Source organism: Canis lupus, chromosome 12 (genome assembly GCF_003254725.2).
Source record: "Canis lupus dingo isolate Sandy chromosome 12, ASM325472v2, whole genome shotgun sequence".
In the NCBI taxonomy this organism is placed as follows: Eukaryota; Metazoa; Chordata; class Mammalia; order Carnivora; family Canidae; genus Canis; species Canis lupus.
This window is the reverse complement of record NC_064254.1, coordinates 4,813,056-4,833,549: the sequence shown is the minus strand read 5'-3', so window position 1 is coordinate 4,833,549 and position 20,494 is coordinate 4,813,056. Positions and strand designations below refer to the sequence as shown.

General features: G+C 41.4%; 1 protein-coding gene across 14 annotated transcripts in view; it reads left to right on the top strand.

The window, feature by feature from the left end:
- FKBP5 (FKBP prolyl isomerase 5) overlaps positions 1 to 19,542 on the top strand; it is a 135,755-nt gene extending 116,213 nt beyond the window's left edge. For all 14 annotated transcript variants that reach the window (XM_049092058.1, XM_025418556.3, XM_025418548.3 and 11 more), the window contains 5 exons: positions 2,554 to 2,644; positions 5,031 to 5,114; positions 13,758 to 13,943; positions 16,325 to 16,564; positions 17,258 to 19,542. In XM_049092058.1, coding sequence (XP_048948015.1) covers positions 2,554 to 2,644; positions 5,031 to 5,114; positions 13,758 to 13,943; positions 16,325 to 16,564; positions 17,258 to 17,362 — 706 coding nt within the window. In that variant the 3' untranslated portion in view covers positions 17,363 to 19,542. The remainder of the gene's footprint in view (positions 1 to 2,553; positions 2,645 to 5,030; positions 5,115 to 13,757; positions 13,944 to 16,324; positions 16,565 to 17,257) is intronic.
- Positions 19,543 to 20,494: the final 952 nt, after the last annotated feature.

The window sequence follows — 20,494 nt, the reverse complement described above, 5'->3', positions numbered from 1 at the left end:
TTTGTTTTAGGTAAGGTACAGCTAGTTACAGTGTTTTTGCTCCCTTTCCTTGTGTTTCTGTCCTGCACCAGTCCCAAACAAAAAGACAGGCTGCCAACAGCCATGATGTTTAATTATGAGGCAGTGTGGGTTTAAAAATAAACAGTTTTCTGGGGACACACAGAGTCTGAATTTAAATCCTGGCTCTGCCACTGACTTTTTGTGTTAACGTCCAGAAACACTCCCTTCTGAGCCTCAGTTTCTTTATCTGTAAAAATGAAGCAGTCGATAAGCACTTGTGGTACTTCTTGTATGCACATGAAGCCTTCATGGTCATGTGCAGATACGTTTTGTATCTCTGCTGTCTGCCGTTAATTCAAGAACATTAATACCAACATTAATACTAGATTCCTTCTGTTACTGTAACCCAGCTTTCGTCTTTGGGCTAAGTCCGGGAATTCCGTTTGTGGCGTTCTGTCTTTCAGTCAGATGAATTTGTGTGCCGTGGGCCCTTGGTTACCCAGGCCAATCTGACATAAGTCAGACAACTGTCTGTATAGCTTGGAAGTCAGGATAGATGCTCCCAAAACAGCTTGGCTTGTGGGCTTTCACCTCCCTGGGGTGGTGTGCTTCACATAAATCTTCATGGAATCTCTCCATTCGAAACCAGGAGAGATTGTAGATATAAGGTCTACAGTCAGTCTTCTTTAATCCAGTTGATGATGAATCAGGACAGTTTGGTGCATTCCTTGACCCAGCCCTCCCCGCCCCCCCCCCCCCAGCCTTGGGACTTCAATTCACAAGTGCCCCTAAGGCAGCTTGTCTCATCCTCAGCACTGTTGACATTGTGGGCCAGATATTTCTTGGTTGTGGGGGCTGTTCTGTGGCTTGTAGGATATTCTACCCACTAAATGCTAGTAGCACCCCTGTGGTTGTGGCAAACCCTAAATCTCTAGATACTGCTAAATGTCTCTTGCAGGGGTGGGGATTAAAATCACCCCTGTCAACAGTCACTAACCTAAGGCAAGTGTCAGACTATCAATTATTGGGTTTGTACCTGTTTAGCACAGGGCTCCAAATACCACATGCTGTCAGTACAGATGATCTGCAAGGACTCCCCTATCCATCTAGTTCCCAACAGTTAAGGAATGTTTGCTATCTACCAAATGGTAAAAACCAAATAGATGTATAGGTCTAAGAGCTCCAAGTAGAAAACTAGTCATGACTGCCTAAAATTAGCCACTGGTAATTATGTCCTCTTTGATTTCTTCGCTGAAAATACCCTTTGCCCTGCTATTAAAACTACCACACCTCATTCCTACCAATTCTCTTTGTATCTCTGTACCTCTCTCTGGCTCCAGCTTTCATTTTCTTGTGTAATAGCAGAGGTGAGTAAGCATTTTCTTCCTGAAAAATCCAGGCAAGAGGTAAAGAGGGTGGTATAAGCCACAAGATATGAGTGTTCTCTGCCCACCCCACCCCCAGTCATTTTGCCCCAGAGAAAATGGGAGGTTTTAGCATCCATCTGGTTTTGCCATCCTTTTGGGTTTACTAAGTTATCTTGCAGTAGTATTCCCTATACTCAAGAGTAGTTTAGCATTGAAACAGATGGGAACAGAATATATTCCAGTGAACACTTTCATGATGATATGCTGGGCATTGTACTGAATGCTGGGAAACCATTGGACCAGACAGACAACGCCACCAGAATTGCCATTACAGGAGATATGTGCTTTTTGAATGCTCTAGGTTTGTTTAAAGACCTTCAATGACCTGGAAGAAAATAAAAACAGAAAAGCAATTTATATACCTTCAGTCATGTTCTTTGGTAAGTTTTGGCTAACAGATGTAGTGTTTTATAGTGTGATAGCCACAAAGCTATGAGAGCATTTTTCTTGATGAGGTGTTAGAGCTTGCCAGGGCTGTTCTTTATGATTATACATTTGTTCTATCATTTGTGTGTTCTGGTGTGCTTTTAAATGTCTTGCAGAAATACTGGGAAGATTAATTTCCTTCCTGATGTGTGAGCCTTCTTCCCTTCCTCTATTTACCTGACTGGAAGTGATACTACTGGAGGGAGACTGCACTTTAAAGTTAAAAGCTTATTAAAATATAGCCTCTAATGAACAGCACTGTAACAATCACAGTGCCTGTCTTCTCTGTGCTGCTGATAAAGCTTCGGGGAAAAGTCCTGATAGCCAGACAATGGCTATTTTATACAAAGAACTAGATATGAAATCAGCAGAGGAAAAGGCAGTGAAATTTAAAATCACATCAAGGAAGATTTCCCAAGTAGTACAGGTGTTACATTACATGTGCTGGTGAAGGAGAAAAGAAAACTAAATCTAGCCTGGTTTCTTCAAGAGCCACAGAGCGACACTTGGCACTGTATCTTCTGATCCACAGCTGGTTTGTCTTCAGGGTCCCTGATGTGTGTAGTGTCCAGATGAGAGCTCTGTACTACTGTGATGCCTCAAAATACCAAAGGCAGTGCCTGGAAATACATCAGTTCTTTTTAAAGTTGTTTTTTTTTTGTTTTGTTTTGTTTTGTTTTGTTTTTACTCTCTGTTTCAGATATGGTTTTGGAGAGGCAGGGAAGCCGAAATTTGGCATCGAGCCTAATGCTGAGCTTATATATGAAGTGACACTGAAGAGCTTCGAAAAGGTGGGAAAATACCCGCTTCTCTGAAATCATGGTAGATTTCCTCTCCACCAGCTCCCTATAAGTGACAATTGGATATCATTAAGTGGTGTGGATGGATGGTGTTTATTCGTATGTTGTGCTTTTCGTGACCAAGTTTGTCTCTTGTCTTTGACACTGCTCCCAGAGTACGAGAGAGCTGATAGCGCACAGCTGATACACAGCAAAGGAGCTCAGTGTTCTTATTTTGTTCCTACGTGTCAGCCTTTTTTTTTTTTTTTTTTAGTTTTAGTTTTTTGGGTAGAATCCAAGACTTGTTCCCTTATTTGTTCCTAGACTTGTTCTTTCTGTACTTTTTTTCCTGGGTTGAAGACAAAAAGGTTCACATTCTTCTGCCAAGCAGCTCCTTGGGGGAGTGGGGTGCAATTTTCCATTGTTGAATGGATCATACCCCTCTCCAGAGTCATGGAGAGGCCTTCACTGTGGCTCCAATTTGTTATCCAAAGTGCAGGTCTTCCTGGGCCCCCAAACTCTGTAACCAGGGACAAAAGAGACAAACCTGCTGACCCTCTGGCCTTTCCTTTTTCCACACACCCAAGTGTAAAAAAAGAGTCTGTCTGTTGCCTGGGGTGGCATACCTCCTGGCGCGTGTCTTTATCCCAGGCCTACCTCTGGAGGCTCCCATCAGCAGCTTCACCAGTCACACATAAAGCCTGTGTCTGCACTAGGTATGCCATCACATCCAACGAAGTCCCCCTGCATCACCACGACCCCACCCTGCCCGGAGAGTTTCAAGAACTGCATTTTGAATACCTTTTTTAAATTCCCACAATGTTGTCTCTATGCTCTCTGTACATTAAGCTGTGGACTAGAAATGTGACTATTTACATTTTATTAGACTTAGTCAGGAAACAGTTGTCCTGTAGGGCTGTAACTTCGGACTAAGACAGGGAAGACTGCTTTGGGATTTTCCCCCAACAATGATGTTCCTGATCATACCCTTCACACTCCGTGTTCCCCAGAGTAAACATAGGCTGTTGTCATGACCATCGCTAATTGTCCAGTTACCTCTCCTGAAGGCCTGCCAGCTCAGCGCTGATCCTCCAAAGCTGTCTTCATAGCACAGTGTTTTTTATTATTAAAGGGAGAGAAAATAATCTTTAGCATATGGTTATTTAGACCTTTGGCTTTCCTGTTTCCATTTAATCAAGTAACCCACAGCCCCTTCCCATCCACAGTTCAGTGGACATTGAGGAGCGTTCTCACTGTTGTGTGCAGGAAGCAAGCCTGCATGCACCTCTTGCTCCAAGGAGTTGTTCATGAAACACTGCTCCATATATTTGAAACCATGTGAAAGTGTGATGTTGGAAGCAACATGATTTATATCTCTGCCTCATAGTAGTAAGAATGTATTTATACTCTGAAAAGACTGAACTCCATATAAAAAAAATGCAAAGGGCCCTTGTTACTAGATTTTTAACTAACAGAGCTAAATTGTTAGAAGCAACATAAGGTTGCCAGAAAGACTAGTAACTGTCATTATTCACTCGGTGGGGCGGGTGGCAGCAGGAAAACATCACTAATTATTTTTTTGAATAGAGAGAATTTCACAGTTACCCACTAGAGTTTCGTAATTCCTGTGTAGTAAGTAGCACTAACACAGCCACTGTCTTTTTCCCTAAAGCATCCCAGATTGTTCTCTTGACTCTTGATGCTCCCTTGAAATCCACTTATTCTTAATGAAAGTGAAGTTATCTCTGGATTCCTTTCTCTAATGGTGGAGAGAAATAATACACATGATCCAAAAGCAAATGGTCATGAAATCCTTTGCAACATTTCTACATCAGCTTTATCTTCCCTCTTATGTATTACTTGAAATCCCCTAGGTATCTGTCTGCAGGTTGACTGAGTTTGGACACTTTAGTGCATACCTGGTTATTTCAAAGTAGAGAGACAACAATGTGACCTGGCATTTAAAAAATTCTGTGTGAATATGCAGCCATGACTTGACTACATAGTGGTCCCATTGTAGAGTTTGAAACACTGAGTCTTGAGAGAAACAACTTGCTGATGTTGTAATGGCAGTTGGGGCAGGGGGGGGGACACTGGGTTTTATTATTTGTCCTCTCCTCACAGCTCCAAAGGTGCACTCTTTAACAGCACATTACAGCTTATGTTCCTTACTGTATTTTTGCCTGCCCCTCCTTCTCAGGCAGCATGGGTCAGACAGCAGCTCAGTCATCACGGAAGGTGAGCTCCAGCCTAGCAGTGAATGGGCAATGGTGCAGTTTTAAAAGCCAGTGTGTTCTGAGGTGTGTGTATCCTAGAAGCAGCCTCTCTTCTTACAGGCATCAACTGATGCATTTTCCTTCTCTGTTCATCTAACTGTTTTTACAAATTTACATAACAGGCCAAAGAATCCTGGGAGATGGACACCAAAGAAAAATTGGAGCAAGCTGCCATTGTCAAAGAGAAGGGAACTGTGTACTTCAAGGTATGTGAGTCCTTGTACAACTTTTTCCATCTCAATAATTTATTCAAGTGTCAGTGAATTGTGCTAATATTCCATACTCTGAATTCCATCAGCACCCTTTTGGATAAAAATAAGCCTGAATTTTTGCAAGTCTGTCATTTTCAGTATTAGAAATGGTGAGAAAGAATGGATTAACATGACAAAAAGAATACAGATGCCTCTTGTACACGTTCTGCTGTAGATTGTAACCCTCCATAAAAGCAGGCCAGGTCTTGCTGGCCTACCCACCACTGTATCACCCAGGGCCTAAGGTTACTTGCTTGGTCCATAGTTGGCACTCAAGTGTTTGTGGAATGAAACAAAGAATGTACAGAATAATTGTTAGTAAGTGAGAATTAGTGGAGGTAAGTTTCACATCATTTTCCTCTCCACTGTCTTGGTGAAACCACTAAGGCATATGACAAAAGGAAGGAGAACTTGCACAGATCCCAGAAGAAACCGACAGGAGGAGAATGTTCATTTTCTCTAGTGGCCAAGATAATCCCTGCCATACTTGGTTTTGTGAGGAATCTTGAGAAACTCCTGAATGATACTTGTTATTAATTGCTTCTCGAAAGCCCTTTCTTGTTACCTCTCAGAATGTGATACTTCCTCACTTAGATCTTAACCCCCCAGGTATAAAAGAAAACAGCACTTTATTCAGCTCTAATCAGAATGCTCTGTCCATTTCTTCTCCACACCCAACCAAGTACCTTCTCCATATCCAGCAGAAAGGGCTTGGCTTAGAGAAGAGAGAGAAAGAACAAAAAAAAAAAGAAAGAACGAAGTTTTGTCAAGGTTTCTTTTTTTTTTCTTGCCACTGCAGCCCATGAACAAAATTGGATGATATTTTCAGCAGTCTAAAGCAGTGATGCCTAAATGTCCTTCAGCAAGTCTTTATGGAGTGTCTGCTCTGAGACTGGCTATTGTACTGACAACCTTTTCTGGAGGGAGGGGAAGCAGTGTTAACCCCCATGAAACAACTAGAGAATTATGTAAGACTATATAATCAAGACAGAATTCAGACAGCCAGGGGCCAACATGTGTGGTTATTGTTTTTCAGACTGTGAGAACAGACCTATTAGTAAAGATAGATTTTGTTTCATTAAGTTTGTTCAGTTGTGTGTGAGTAGGTACGGGATCATAATTGAAAACATGTTTCTTGCTGTGGGTTGTAGCTAAACAAATTTGAAATGTATTGGTATAGATAATATATAATTATTTACATCTCTTTATAGCTATTATACTATACTTTATAGTTATACTAAAGTAATGTGTGAATCACCAGAAAGCTTTGGGGAATGGTGGCATGAGCCAAATTGGGAGAACTAGGCTTTATGGCACCAAGTGATTTAAAGCCATTTAAGGTCCAAAGAGGTTACTTTTGTGTGTGTAAGGTGATGGAGTTAGGGGCACCTGGGTGGCTCAGTTGGTTGGGCATCCGACTCTTGATTTCAGCTCAGGTCTCATAGGCTCGAGCCCCAAGTCAGGCTCCACACTCAGTGGAGTCTGCGTCTCCTTCTCCTTCTGCCCCTCTCCCTGCTCGAGTGCATGCTCTCTCTCTCTTTCAAATAAAGAAATAAGGGCAGCCCAGGTGGCTCAGCGGTTTAGTGCTGTCTTCCGCCCAGGGCGTGATCCTGGAGTCCTGGGATCGAGTCCCACATCGGGCTTCCTGTGTGGAGCCTGCTTCTCCCTCTGCCTGTGTCTCTGCCTCTCTCTGTGTGTCTCTCATGAATAAATAAATAAAAATATTTAATAAATAAATAAAATCTTTTAAAAAAACGTGATGGATTAGAGAAGTTTCTTGCTAAAGTTCTGTGAGTTTCAAAAGTCTTGAGAGCAAGTTTGATCTTTTTAAATTTGGATTGAAATATATTGGATATTTCTAAGTTATTTAAGTAAGATTCCACATGAGTTATTTGTAGACTCAAATACATACCACACTAGAATAAAATACTTTTTGCAAAATCCCTTAGGACTATAGGTTGTGAGTGGTGTTTCCTAGAGTCTATAAAGTCCTTACTGTATTTTTTATATTTCCCAAACTTATAAATAGAATATTAATAGTTTGGGGATTGGGGAGTTGGGGTTTTTGGCATTTGACTGGAATTCTGTCAACTCTGTGTAGTAAAACAGCTCAGCTATTCAGAAGTTCTAATTGGTTGCTGATGACTCAGAACTTTAGGGAACATTATTGGTAATGAAGTAATGTGGCAAAGAAAGCCACGTGTCGTATAGCTGTGTCCCGGACACATACAGTGAGATGGCCAGGATTAGTGATCAGCAGCAGAAAGCAATGCTTCAGTGTCCTTACAGTTACTTAACTTTGTTGCTTCTAAGCATCACAATTGCAGTAGTGATTTTTGTATTTCATAATATTACGAACCCTCTTAAAATTACTGATCTTTGGATGAAATCTGGATCAGCAGTCACACATATGGAACATATTATTTTTAACATGCAATTTGATAGACAAAATCTGTCAAAACATTTGTCTTTTGGGGGAAAATTAATGGAAGGTTCAAAACCACTGACCTAAGACTTTTCTCCCAGAATGTCTCTGAACATTTTGTACTATTAGAAACTTCCCTGGAGGTACCTTCAAATTATGGGTAAAAAAAATCCCAGCAGTGATCCTAGTTTTAGATGTAAGACTTCAAAATGGTCGGTAGATTGTTTCCTATACGCATTCCCTTTTAAAAATTCAGGGCAGGTTTCAATCTGCCACTCTGCCCTCCTGGGCCTCATCTTTCCAGAGTGTTTGACTTGGCACGTTGTGCACATGCACAGAGTCCAGACGTGTGGGTGAGAGCAGGGATGGGGTAGAATAAAAATCTACATTTCATGCCATCTGGTACATTACAGACCCATTTTCATCAATCTGTCGGTTTGGTTTACACATAAATGGGTAAATTTCTCCTGTTAGTAAAGTGTTGAATTGCACTCAGTTGTAAAATGGGAATAATTTTACTGTTTAGATTGTAAACTCCTCATATCAACCTCTGAACACTAAAGAAAAGAAAGGCAAAAGACTCTTCATTTGTCTCTGAAAATAATTAACAGATACAACATGCTATTATGCCAGGCCTTGTGCAAGCCAATTAAACAGACATTATTTTTGCCCTCAGAGCTGATAGTGTTCTGCAGGACAAGAGCACTAGCTGTCATACTTGGTTAGTGTTTCTCTTTTCTGTCTTGGAGACAGAGTGGTATGAAGTCTGAGGACGCTGCCATGAAATGGGGTTCTTGCGCCCCCTTGTGCTCCTTGGGGAAAAAAGCATTTCTCAAGCAAGCTCGTAAAGGATCCTTGATGGACTGCTGAAACCTTTTCAGAGGAACCAAGCTTTGCTATGTTTTGACTTTGCTGAACCAAGAAGCCAGTGCTGTAATTTAGAAACATGTCATCCCATAACTCTAGGATTTTAAGCTTAATGAAAAAAAGTCCTAACGAGGTGTCCATTTCATACATTTTAGGATACGATTTCTCAACCTTGGCACTATTGACATTTGGGGCTATATAATTCTGTTTTGGTGAGAGGCTGTCCTGGGCATTATGGGATACGTGGTAGCTCCATCCCTGGGTCTACCCACTAGATGCCAGTAGCAGGCACACTCCTTGCAGTTGTGACCATGAAAAAATGTCTCTAAACATTGTCAGGTGCCCCCCAGGGAGCAGAATCACCCCCAGCTGAAAACTTTTGTTTAGTACATTAGAAGCAGAAATACCATGAAACAAGATTTTTGTTCATTGGAAGTTGAACTCTAAATAAAAGTATGATATACATGAAAGAGCTTTCAAGAAATTAAAATGCTATATAATCGTAAAGAAACTTGGGGCACCTGGATGGCTCAGTTGGTGAAGCATCTGCCTTCAGCTCAGGTCATGATTGCAAGGTCCTGGTATCAAGCCCCATGTGGGGCTCCAGCTCAGCAGGGAATCTGTTTCCCCTTCCCCTCCGCCCACTTGTATGCATGCTGTCTCTCAAGTAAATGAACAAAATCATTTTTTAAAAGATTTTATTTATTCATGAGAGAGAGAGAGAGGCAGAGACACAGACAGAAGGAGAAGCAGGCTCCATGCAGGGAGCCTGACATGGGACTCAATCCCTTGTCTCCAGGATCACGCCCTGGGCTGAAGACGGCGCTAAACCGCTGAGCCACCTGGGCTGCCCTAAATAAAATCTTTAAAGAAAAAACGGGATCCCTGGGTGGCGCAGCGGTTTGGCGCCTGCCTTTGGCCCAGGGCGCGATCCCGGAGACCCGGGATCGAATCCCACATCGGGTTCCCGGTGCATGGAGCCTGCTTCTCCCTCTGCCTGTGTCTCTGCCTCTCTCTCTCTCTCTGTGACTATCATAAATAAATAAAAATTAAAAAAAAAAGAAAAGAAAAAGAAAAAACGTGAAGGAACTTACTATGAAGCCTATTACTTAGTTTTTTGGTTTTGATTTTTCGGTTTGTTTTGTTTGCTTGTTTTTTTGAAACCATAGCTCCCTGCTATTCTGTTTAGAACCTACCATTATTATTATTTTATTCATTTGAGAGAGCATGAGAGAAAGAATGAGAGAGTACTATCAAGGAGAGGAACAGAGAGAGAAGCAGGCTCCCCGCTGAGCAGGGAGCCCGACTCAGGTGTCAATCTCAGGACCCTGGGATCATGACCTGAGCCAAAGGCAGACACTTAACTGACTGAGCCACCCAAATGCCCCAAAACCTACCATTATTATAAGACATGGGTCACTGTCTTCTCCAGCTTTTTTCTTTCCCTATAATAATACATAGGAGATAATCAGAAAAAGTAATAGGTACATTTGAGAAGGAGAAAGAAGGAACTAAGGCAGAACAGTCCTTCTTACCTAACCTAAATGAAACAATACCTTTCATGTCTACCCACTTCTCCATTTTTGCTCCCAATGATAATGTTTTAATTCCATAGGGCAGCCCGGGTGGCTCAGCGGTTTAGCACCACCTTCGGCCCAGGGCATGATCCTGGGGACCAAGGATTGAGTCCCGTGTCGGGCTCCCTGCATGGAGCCTGCTTCTCCCTCTGCCTGTGTCTCTGCCTCTCTCTCTCTCTCTCTCTCTCTCTCCCTCTGTCTCTCATGAATAAATGAATAAAATCTTTTTTGAAAATTCCATAGTTATATCTTTGATCTTAATCTTCCTTCAGCAAACCTTCAGTAAGGGCCTCTTTGTGCTAAAGTATCTTTGGATATTCCAAAGGGATAAAACGTGATTCTGTCCTCAAATTGCTCGCCATCCCAAGAGAAAAGACAGGGACAGAAAGAAATGACAACTCGTGAGGACTTTCTTTTTTGTAGTGTCCCAAAAAGGAGTAGTGGGCTCTGACAAAAAATAAAAGTGTTGTCTTCATTTCCTTGGGCTGCCATAACAAAATCTCATAGACTGGGTGATATAAACAACAGGAGTTTATTTCTCACAGTTGTGAAGACTGGAAGTCTTAAGATCAAGGTGCCAGCAGGGTTGATGTCTTGTAAGAGTGCTCTTCTTGGGTTCCAGATGGCTGCCTTCTTGCTATGTCCCCAAATGAACTGTCCTCGGTGCTTGCAGCAAGGGAGAGAGAGAGGAAGCAAGTTCTCTCGTCTCTTACAAGGGGATTAAGTCCATCATGAGGGCCCCATTCTCAGGATCCCATTTGAACCTAATTATTTCCCAAAGGCCCTATCTCCAAATATCATCACGGAGATAGGCCTTCACCATATGAATTGAGGGCACAGGGGATAACACAGTTCAGTAAGTCTTCTCTAAACAAGTCACATGTGAAGCGGGATGTTCAGTGGGGGATGTAACTTTCCTTTGATTCAGACTTAAGCCTTCCACTTGGAACTGGTCTGCCCATCCTCATCACCAAAAATCAGCATCAAGGCTGCTTCTACAAGTGGAGCCATTTCTTCTGTGAGCCACTTGAAGTCTTTTAGAACAGGAACATTCTTGTAGATCTGCTCTGGGTTTTTCTCTTGTCATTGGGTGACCTTTGGGGTGCATGTGTGAAGACAGTTCTACATTGAGGTGTATACACTGCTTTGACTACAGTAAATCCTCCTGACATCATCTTAACACTACATGGCTCAGACATTGGATATAATACCTTTGAGGATCTGGCTCCAATTATGCCATATGCTAGGTAGGATGTGTCATCTGTTCTCAGTCTTATAATCATCTCCTTCAGAGGAGATTCCTCACCTGTACTTTTTTGTGTATTTACCAGCTGTCACTTCTTTCATCTTAAAATGGCAATAAACACATTGTCTCAGCCCCATAATTTCTTGTATGGAGCATATATATAATTAATTCACCTGAATTGACTACACAGTTGCTATTCATAATTGTTAAAATTCTACTAATCAGGTAAGAGCAAAAATATCTTGAGATTTTTCTCATGTAGTTAGCTGACTGACATCTATGTGATTTATGTTGTAGGGTTATTTATGTTGGATACTATTCAACTATATATTTCCCTTGTCTGTAGATGAGAGGTCAGCAAACTACAGCCTGTTGTAGTAAGATTCTATCAGGACACAGCCACACACATTTACAGGCAACCCTTAAACATGGGTTTGAACTGCACCTGTCCACTTACTTATATACAGACTTTTTTTTGATAGACTCAGTACACTATCATAAATATATTTTCCCTTATGATTTTCGGAATAACATTTTCTTGTTTCAGGCTTGCTTTAAGAATACTGTATATGAGAGACACCTGGGTGGCTCAGTGGTTGAGCGTCTGCCTTTGGCTCAGGGCATGATCCCAGATTCTCGGGTTCGAGTCCCACATCGAGCTCCCTGCATGGAGCCTACTTCTCTCCAGAAGATATAGGCAGAATGCCTATGTCTCTGCCTCTCTCTCTGTGTCCCTCATGAATAAATAAATAAAATCTGATACAAATAACATGTAAAATGTGTTGATCAACTATTACCAGTAAGACTTACAGTCAACAGTAGACTGTTAATAGTTAAGTTTTGGGAGAGTCAGGGAAATACAAATCAAAACCACAATGAGATATTACCTCACACCTATCAGAATGGCTAAACTCAACAACACAAGAAACAACAAATGTTGGGGAATATATGGAGAAAAAGGAACCCTCTTCCACCATTGGTGGGAATGTAAACTGGTGCAGCCACTGTGAAAAACAGTATGGTGGGTCCTCAAAAGTTAAATATAGAATTGCCCTAGGATCCAATAATCATGCTAATGAGTATTTACCCCCACCAAAATACAAAAACACTAATTCAAAGGGATACAGGCACCCCTATGTTTATAGCAGCATTATTTACAGTAGCCAAGATGTGGAACCAGCCCAAGTGTCCATCAATACATTAATGGATAAAGAAGATATAAATATATAATGGAATAACAGCCATAAAAAAGAATGAAATCTTGCCATTTGCAATGACATGGATGGAGCTAGAGCATATAATTCCAAGTGACATAAGTCAGTCAGAGAAAGATAAATACCATATGATTTCACTCATATGTGGAATTTAAGAAACAAATGAGCAAAGGGGTGGGGAAAGAGACAAGAAACAGGCTCTTAACTATAGAGAACAAACTGATGGTTTGACTCCATCAGTCAAAGGGGAGGGGGCTGGGGGGGATGGGTAAAATAGGTGAGGGGGATTAAAGAATGTACTTGTCATGATGAAAAAATGAATATATAAAATAATAAAAGTAAATCATTTTTGAAATAAGTTGTACACAGATTTTCGACTGCCTGGGGAGTCCCAACCCCAACCTGTGTTGTTCAGGGATCAAGCACATTTGTATACTGTCTATAGCTGCTTTTGCACTACTGTTGACCCAGTTGCAACAGACATTGTTTGGCCTGCAAAGCCTAAAATATTTATTATCTGCCCCTTTACAGAAAAAGTTTGGCAACTCCTGGTTTAGGTAACTTAAGATTTGCTGTGTTTACAGCTGGCACTTGCCAGAATGCAGTCTCTACTACGGAGTGCTGATCCTCAGGAGATGAGGGAAAAGTAACTTCCCCTTCAAGTAAATTAGTGATAGAGTTTAAAACTACTCACCGGGCAGCCTGGGGGGCTCAGCGGTTTAGCGCCACCTTCAGCCCAGGGCGTGATCCTGGAGACCCCGGAGCAAGTCCCACATCGGGCTCCCTGCATGGAGCCTGCTTCTCCCTCTGCCTGTGTCTCTGCCGCTCTCTCTCTTTCTCTCTCTCTATGTGTGTCTCTCATGAATAAATAAATAAAATCTTAAAAAAAAAAAACTACTCACCAACCTTTTGAAAGTCTGATAAATACTTGTACCAAAGAATGTAACCCAAAGCCTTGATGCCCTCCTGCTGGAAGAACTGTCCCCTCTGAAAAAGATGAGATGGTACATGCTGGAGAACAGCATTCTATAATTCACTGTCCCAAACCAGCTCAGAAAGCACTGGCGCTGCAAGGAGAATGGAGAAAGGGGCCAGGATGGCTATCTCTCAAGAGCAAAAAGAAATGATCAAATACCATGGTCAGTAGGAGAGGTTGTTTCACTTTGATGATTTGTTTTTTTTTTAGGGAGGCCTGAGCTAACATTTCTCTTGTACCCCTGACCCAGAGCCTGTACAACAAATTCTCACTAGCTTTTTTTTTTCTACCAGGGAGGCAAGTACATGCAGGCAGTGATTCAATATGGGAAGATCGTATCGTGGTTAGAGATGGAATATGGCTTATCGGAAAAGGAGTCAAAAGCTTCTGAGTCATTTCTGCTTGCCGCCTTCCTGAACCTGGCCATGTGCTACCTGAAGCTTAGAGAATACACCAAAGCTATTGAGTGCTGTGACAAGGTAGAGTGTCTGTGTGTGGACTGGACTTGAGATGTTCCAGATCTTTTTCTCCATCTTCATATTTGGTCATCTTTTGCTCCTTTGTAGCCAAGGGGTGGAGGGTTTTTCATTTTGTTTTGTTATGTTCATTTGTTTGCTTGGAGTTGTTTCTTTTTTTTTTTAAGATTTTATTTATTTATTCATGAGAGACACACAGCTACAGAGAGAGGCGGAGACACAGGCAGAGGGAGAAGCAGGCTCCACACAGGGAGCCCGACACGGGACTCGATCCCGGGTCTCCAGGATCAGGCTCTGAGCTGAAGGCAGCGCCAAACCGCTGAGCCACCCGGGCTGCCCTTGGAATTGTTTCTCATTATGAATTGGGAAATTCAGAAAGATTGAGATTACAGTCAAACTTTTTTTTTTAAGATTTTTTTTTCCTTTAGAGAGAGAGTGTGTGTGCATGCATACGAGGATGGAGGCAGAGGGAAAGAGAATCCCAAGCAGATACCCCACCAAGTAAGGATCCTGATGCAGGGCTTGATCCCACAACCCTGAGATCCTGACCTGAGCTGAGATCAAGAATCAGACACTTAACCAACTGAACCACCCAGGTGCCCCACAGTCAGGCTTTCCTGATGCATAGACTATAGTAATACACTATGAATAATTTTTAATAAAATTGGGGCACTGGGTGGCTCAGTCAGTTAAGCATCCAACTCGTGATCTCAACTCAGATCTTGATCTCAGGGTTGTGAGTTCAAGCCCCGTGTCAGGCTCCATGCTGGGCATGAAGCATACTTTAAAAAAAATTTTTTTTTGTTATTAAAATTATTTTCATCCATGACTTTACTTAAATCTATGGCCTTTGGTATCAAATTGAACATCAACTCCTCAGGTTCAATGTAATAACAGATTTAACCTAAGCCTTTCAGGGCTTAAGCATGATAGACTTGCAACTACTTACATAGAAGATATATACATACATTTTTTTTTATACATTTTATACATTTTTTTTAGCAGAGTAACATGCTTTTATTTTACAACAACACATATAAGGAAAAACAAATATGCCAATGGCACATTTCCAGTTTGACAGGCCACTTCTGTATACTTCTGGGATTGTTTCTGCAGACCATATTTCTAGGAGTGAAAATATGGAGTCAAAAAATAGGATTACTGAATATTATCCATAGCTTTTTTTTTATTTATTTATTCCTGAGAGACAGAGGCAGAGACATAGGCAGAGGGAGAAGCAGGCTCCTTGTAGGGGAGCCTGATGTGGAACTTGATCCTGGAACTCTGGGATCATGCCCTGAGCCAAAGGCAGACGCTCAACCTCTGAGCCAACCAGACATCCCTTATCTTGGTTCTTTTTTTTTTTTTTTTTTCCAATATTGCCGGCAACAAAAAACTCTTATTTTCATTTTTATTTCTTGGTTACTGATGAAATCATACAGTTTTTCATAACCAGCCATTTTGCATTTCTTCTGTGAATTGCCTGCTCACATCCTTCAACTAGATTGATTTATATTGAGGCAGTCTGTACATTTACTTCATTGAATCTGTCTTTTCCTTTCTAATTAGAAAGGTCTCCCCCACTCTAAGATAATAGAAATAATTCTGTTTAGTACTTTCAAAAACTACTCCAACTAGGTGTACTTTTTTAAAAAACTAATTAAAAATAACCCTATTGTATTTTGATGGGACAGATTGCATGCATGTAAGTATGCTTGGTCTAGAATTTTTTGTGTTTTGATATGAGGTAAAAATTTCTCTTATTTTCCATGTTCATTTATTACAGTGTAGGCCCCATTTATTATGAAGTTAATCCTTTTCCTACTGATTGACATTCCCACTTTTGTCCCTGTTAAATCTTATTATATATACACACAAACCTGTTTCTGAATGCTTTGTTCTGTTCCATAACCTCTTTGCCCAGAGACAAGCAGTCCATCTTTTAATTTCAGTTTTTTTCATAGTGTGGTTTAATTTCAGTGTGTTTAATTTTAGTGGTTCCATAGTAAGTTTTTTTTCTGTGGTCGGTCAAGCCTCCTCTCATTATTTTTGTTTTTCCAAAATTTTCTCAGCCATTCTTGGACATTTGCTTTTTCCATTGAATTTTAAAATGAACTTCTCAATAGGCTCCTCCCCAGTCCCCTTGGAATCTTAATGGAAATTGCATTAAATACAGAAGTTAATTTGGATATAGTTGGTTCTACTTTGATTAGTATTTAATTACCTTGAATCTTGTCACTTCAGTAAACTTTTTCCAGTCCCCTTGGCCAGAAAAGTTTGGGAAGTTATTTAAATACTGAATTTCTTTGAAAGGTCCACAAACATGTCCACATGTAACAAAAGTTACATTCATGCTTTCTAAAATGTAGACCATCTGTCCCTAGGCGCTTGGACTAGACAGTGCCAACGAGAAGGGCTTGTACAGGAGGGGTGAAGCCCAGCTGCTCATGAACGAGTTTGAGTCGGCCAAGGGCGACTTTGAGAAAGTCCTGGAAGTGAATCCCCAGAATAAGGCTGCACGACTGCAGATCTCCATGTGCCAAAAAAAGGCTAAGGAGCACAATGAGCGAGACCGCAGGATATATGCCAACATGTTTAAGAAGTTTGCAGAACAGGATGCAAAGGTATGTGCAGAACTGCCTTTCCCTTCAGGTACATCAAAAACTGATCTTGCCCCTTTGGTTTTTGTTACAACAAGATTAAGCATAGGGCACAGGGTCAGATAGACAACCTAAGAGGCACAAGAACGGGGAAGACGATTTATGATCTGATCTGAGGCTAGTTTGGATCCAGAAGAAGAATGGGCTGTTCTACTCACCAGACGTGCAGAGTTATGAGGCACTGCATGTCTGTGAAAGGGATGAGAAAAATAAGTTCCCTAGAGACTAGGAAAACTTGCTAGTTTTTAAAAATCAGACACATCAAGTATTTTTTTAGATACTTTTCAGATATTTGTTGAGACTTCCATTTTCCCGGGCAGTGGGCCATGATAGGGAAGGCCCACCGTCAATGCCCTTTTACTTCATCACCTCCCCTACAGCAAGGTTGTGTTCAGGTCCTGAGTTCATCCTCCACTCCCCAGTCCTCTTGTCACAACACTCCCTGTGGCAAGCTAGTCCTTCCCACCGAAGAAAAGTGAAAGCTGTCCACTATGCACTGTTGTCAGCACTGCTCTGACTTACCCAACCAGGCAGCCCCAGGAAAGCCACTGTAATGCTCTCCTGTTTGAGACCTGATAAGCAGTCAGGAGGAGCCAGGAATTACCTGAATGTTTCAGTTTTTTCTCTAACCCTCTTGATATCTTATTTCTTCCTCAGGAAGAGGCCAGTAAAGCCATGGGCAAGAAGACTTTAGAAGGGGTCACCAATGAAAAAGAAGCAGAAAGTCAAGCAACAGAAGAAAAAGCCGGAGGCCATGTATGACACCACGCAAAGGAGGGAAGAGCCCTAATGAACTCGGCCCCTTCCTCCATGGGCTGTCACCCAACTCAGGACTCAACAGTGTTTCATGTAAAGTTTGTTATAGTCTGTGCGAATCTGGAAGCAAATGGCAAAACCAGTAGCTTCCCAGAAAACAGCCACCCTGCTGCTGCCCAGCGTGCTCCTTGAGAGGGTGGCATGGGACCACTCCCGGTGGAACGAAGCAGAAGTGACTATTGATGTGGTGAGATCGAACCACCAGCTAAGTCCAGCTCATTTCAGTTTGTGTCAACTTTCAATATCTAATTCAGGGTCCCTTGAGATAATCCTAACAATTTGGGCTGTCTGTTAGGTTTTACATCTGATTGAACTTTTAATAGCACTGCAGAAACCTAAAAATAAATGCTTAATGATTTTCTCCTTTCCTGCAGTTGGGTGGGAGAGAGGAGGAGGTCTTGGTTTTTAAATGACTGAAGTGCTAGCATTCGTAACCAACACAACCCATAGGGAGAGGGGTCTGGAATCCCCTCACACACTGGTTCTCCACAGTGCCAGACTCTGAAGCCAGAACCTCAGAGGCCACTTGCTTGCTGACTTTAGTCAAACTTCCTCACTAAGCCAGTCTGCTTGGGAGAGTGGGGCTCTCTGGCACCCAGCCTGGCCCTGGAGGAGGGAATCTGTCATTCCCAAAACATTCTTCAGCAATGATAATGAGCAGAGGGAGTTTCTAGATTAGCTTTCCCTGCTTTCCTTGAAGTTCTGAGATGCTGAAATGTGAAAAGAGTAATCAGAATTGTGCATTTTCCCCTCCTCTGTCTCTTGTAGGAAGTAATGTGGAGTACCGTACTGCCTGCTAGCATTGCTGCCATTCAGTTTCTGATTTTCATTCTAAACCTTGCTATATTAAGAATTTAAGACTTGTTCTTAGAATATCTCTGACCTGGAGTGGATTTATTTACATATCCACTTAGGATTCATGCAGCTTTTTTTTTTTTTTTTTGTCTTTTTAAAATTACTGGCTCATAAACATGTATACTGGTTTATGGAACTTTATTTACACTCCTCTATCATACAAAAAATTTTTGACTTTTTACTACGAAGTAGCTTGATTTTTAAAAACAAAATCTGCAGAGGTGGAAAAATAAGTAGTTGCTCTTGTACGTTAAGGGTTTTCCTCGCAGGTTTGGCACACAGCAACTTTCTTATGGCTTCTTTGTTCTGGTGTAAGTCGTGAAAAAGAATTGAAAACTGCTTCCTGTGCAGGCACATCTAGCCTAAAAGCTCCAATCCTGGGGCATTGAATCAGGGCAAATCAGAGTACGTACATGTAGTGGAATCTTGGTCCTTACGGGTAAGCGAGATTGAACATGGCCTGAGAAGCACTTGTGGGAATGCGTTTGCAATCAAAGGAAACAGTAGCTCCAACCTGGAACATCTCACTTTGTAAAATCCTAAAGAACACTGGCAGTTACTAGTTTTAACGTTTATGGTGGTTTTAGCAAAACACTTGTTAGGTTAGGACCCACATCAAAACCTAAAAATAAAATAATTTCCATTTATACCATTTTTTTCTTCCATGGAACAAGTGGAATTAAATTGTGAGTTTCTTCTTTGACAACTAGAATGCTTTTAATTCTCACTTTTGTCTTTATTCATGAGATTTCTTTTAAAAGCCCCAATCTCGCCTAGGAAATATGAAAAGCAGAAGTTGATTTTGCTTTGTTGCTTGACTGTTTAGTATTTGTAGCTCTTTTGACTAGAGCATGACTCCAGTGAGATTTGATCCTAAGGCCAGTTAGCTTTTTGCAGGTAGCAAACAAAAAAAACAGGTTCTAAAACTTAGATTATCCTAGCCAATTGTCTCCCAAATGTGTGTTATGGGTCACCAGCGGGGAATGGGCAAGAGTGTGCACAGAAGGGAGGACAGGGGGTATGCAGGTAGTTCTGAGAAAATGAGGGTGAGGTGCCCATCACCACTCAAGAAGAAGAAACTTCATATGTTCTTGTATCAAATTCAGTAATCTTAATTTGTCTAGAAACCAGTGGATGTCTTTGAACCATCTTTCAGACTGCATTCGGAGTGCTGAGGCAGCATATATGATGAATTGAAAACTTGTTTTTTAAAAAAAGAAAAACATTCAGATGCACTTTTTTGTGTTCCTTAAATAAACAACCAAACATGATTTCCCCTTATTCTTGGGTTTTGCTTAAATAGTCTTCAGAAAAAGTTGTTTTGGTTGGAAAACTAGGGTGGGGGCCAAGTTGAAGAACTACAACCTCAGAAAATTGGCTGCAGACACTATTGTCCTCCCTGCTCAGAGGCACAGCTTGAAATCAGCATTGGGCTAAAAGTGGTAGAAAGATGCATCTTTGTTCAGATGAACCAAATCAGAAAAACAAGATTTTTTTTTTCTCGTCAGCCAGTGAGTATTCCACTATTTTAGCTAATTGTAAGGTAGGTTCAATTTGGGAAATGAAGAGGTTTAATTATGTGCTAATTTGCATAATTAGTAAATATGTAAAACATAAGCATGTGGTGGGTGATCCTCTGGGTTAAGCATGCCCTTTCTCTTTCTTAAGTAGCATATTTCAGCAGATGCTCATGGTTACATACCCAGAAGGGTTAAGGAGATGTCACATACACTGCAAAAGAAAGGTGACTACCTGAGGTAGTGGCGAGCCTGCCTCCAGGAGGACTAGTGACTGGCATCTGCAGACAGGTCAATGTAGGCTCCAGACACTTTGCCATATATTCCCTCTGAATTCCATGCTTCATCTCCAGGTTTGAATTCTAGTCCTACCCCTTTGCTGCTAAATTATTTGGCAATGAAATAATTCCTTTTATTTGCATGTTTTTTCTAAGCAAATAACAATCATACAGGGGGTAATAAGGATAGCCACAGAGTTTCGCGGTTGTTGATTTGTGACCTGGGTAATTCAGGGCAGCCTGCGTCCATCCCACAGCATGAGGAGTATCAGTGAAGAGCTTTGTCCATACTTGCTCAGCCTTTTTAGCGGCTCCCTTCTAGCATGGTGCATTAGAATGTATTCTCTGAGACCGGCAACCCTGGGAGACTCACAATGCACAGAATTTGAGCTGTTAAATCCAAAACATTTTAAATTCAAAATCCCAAA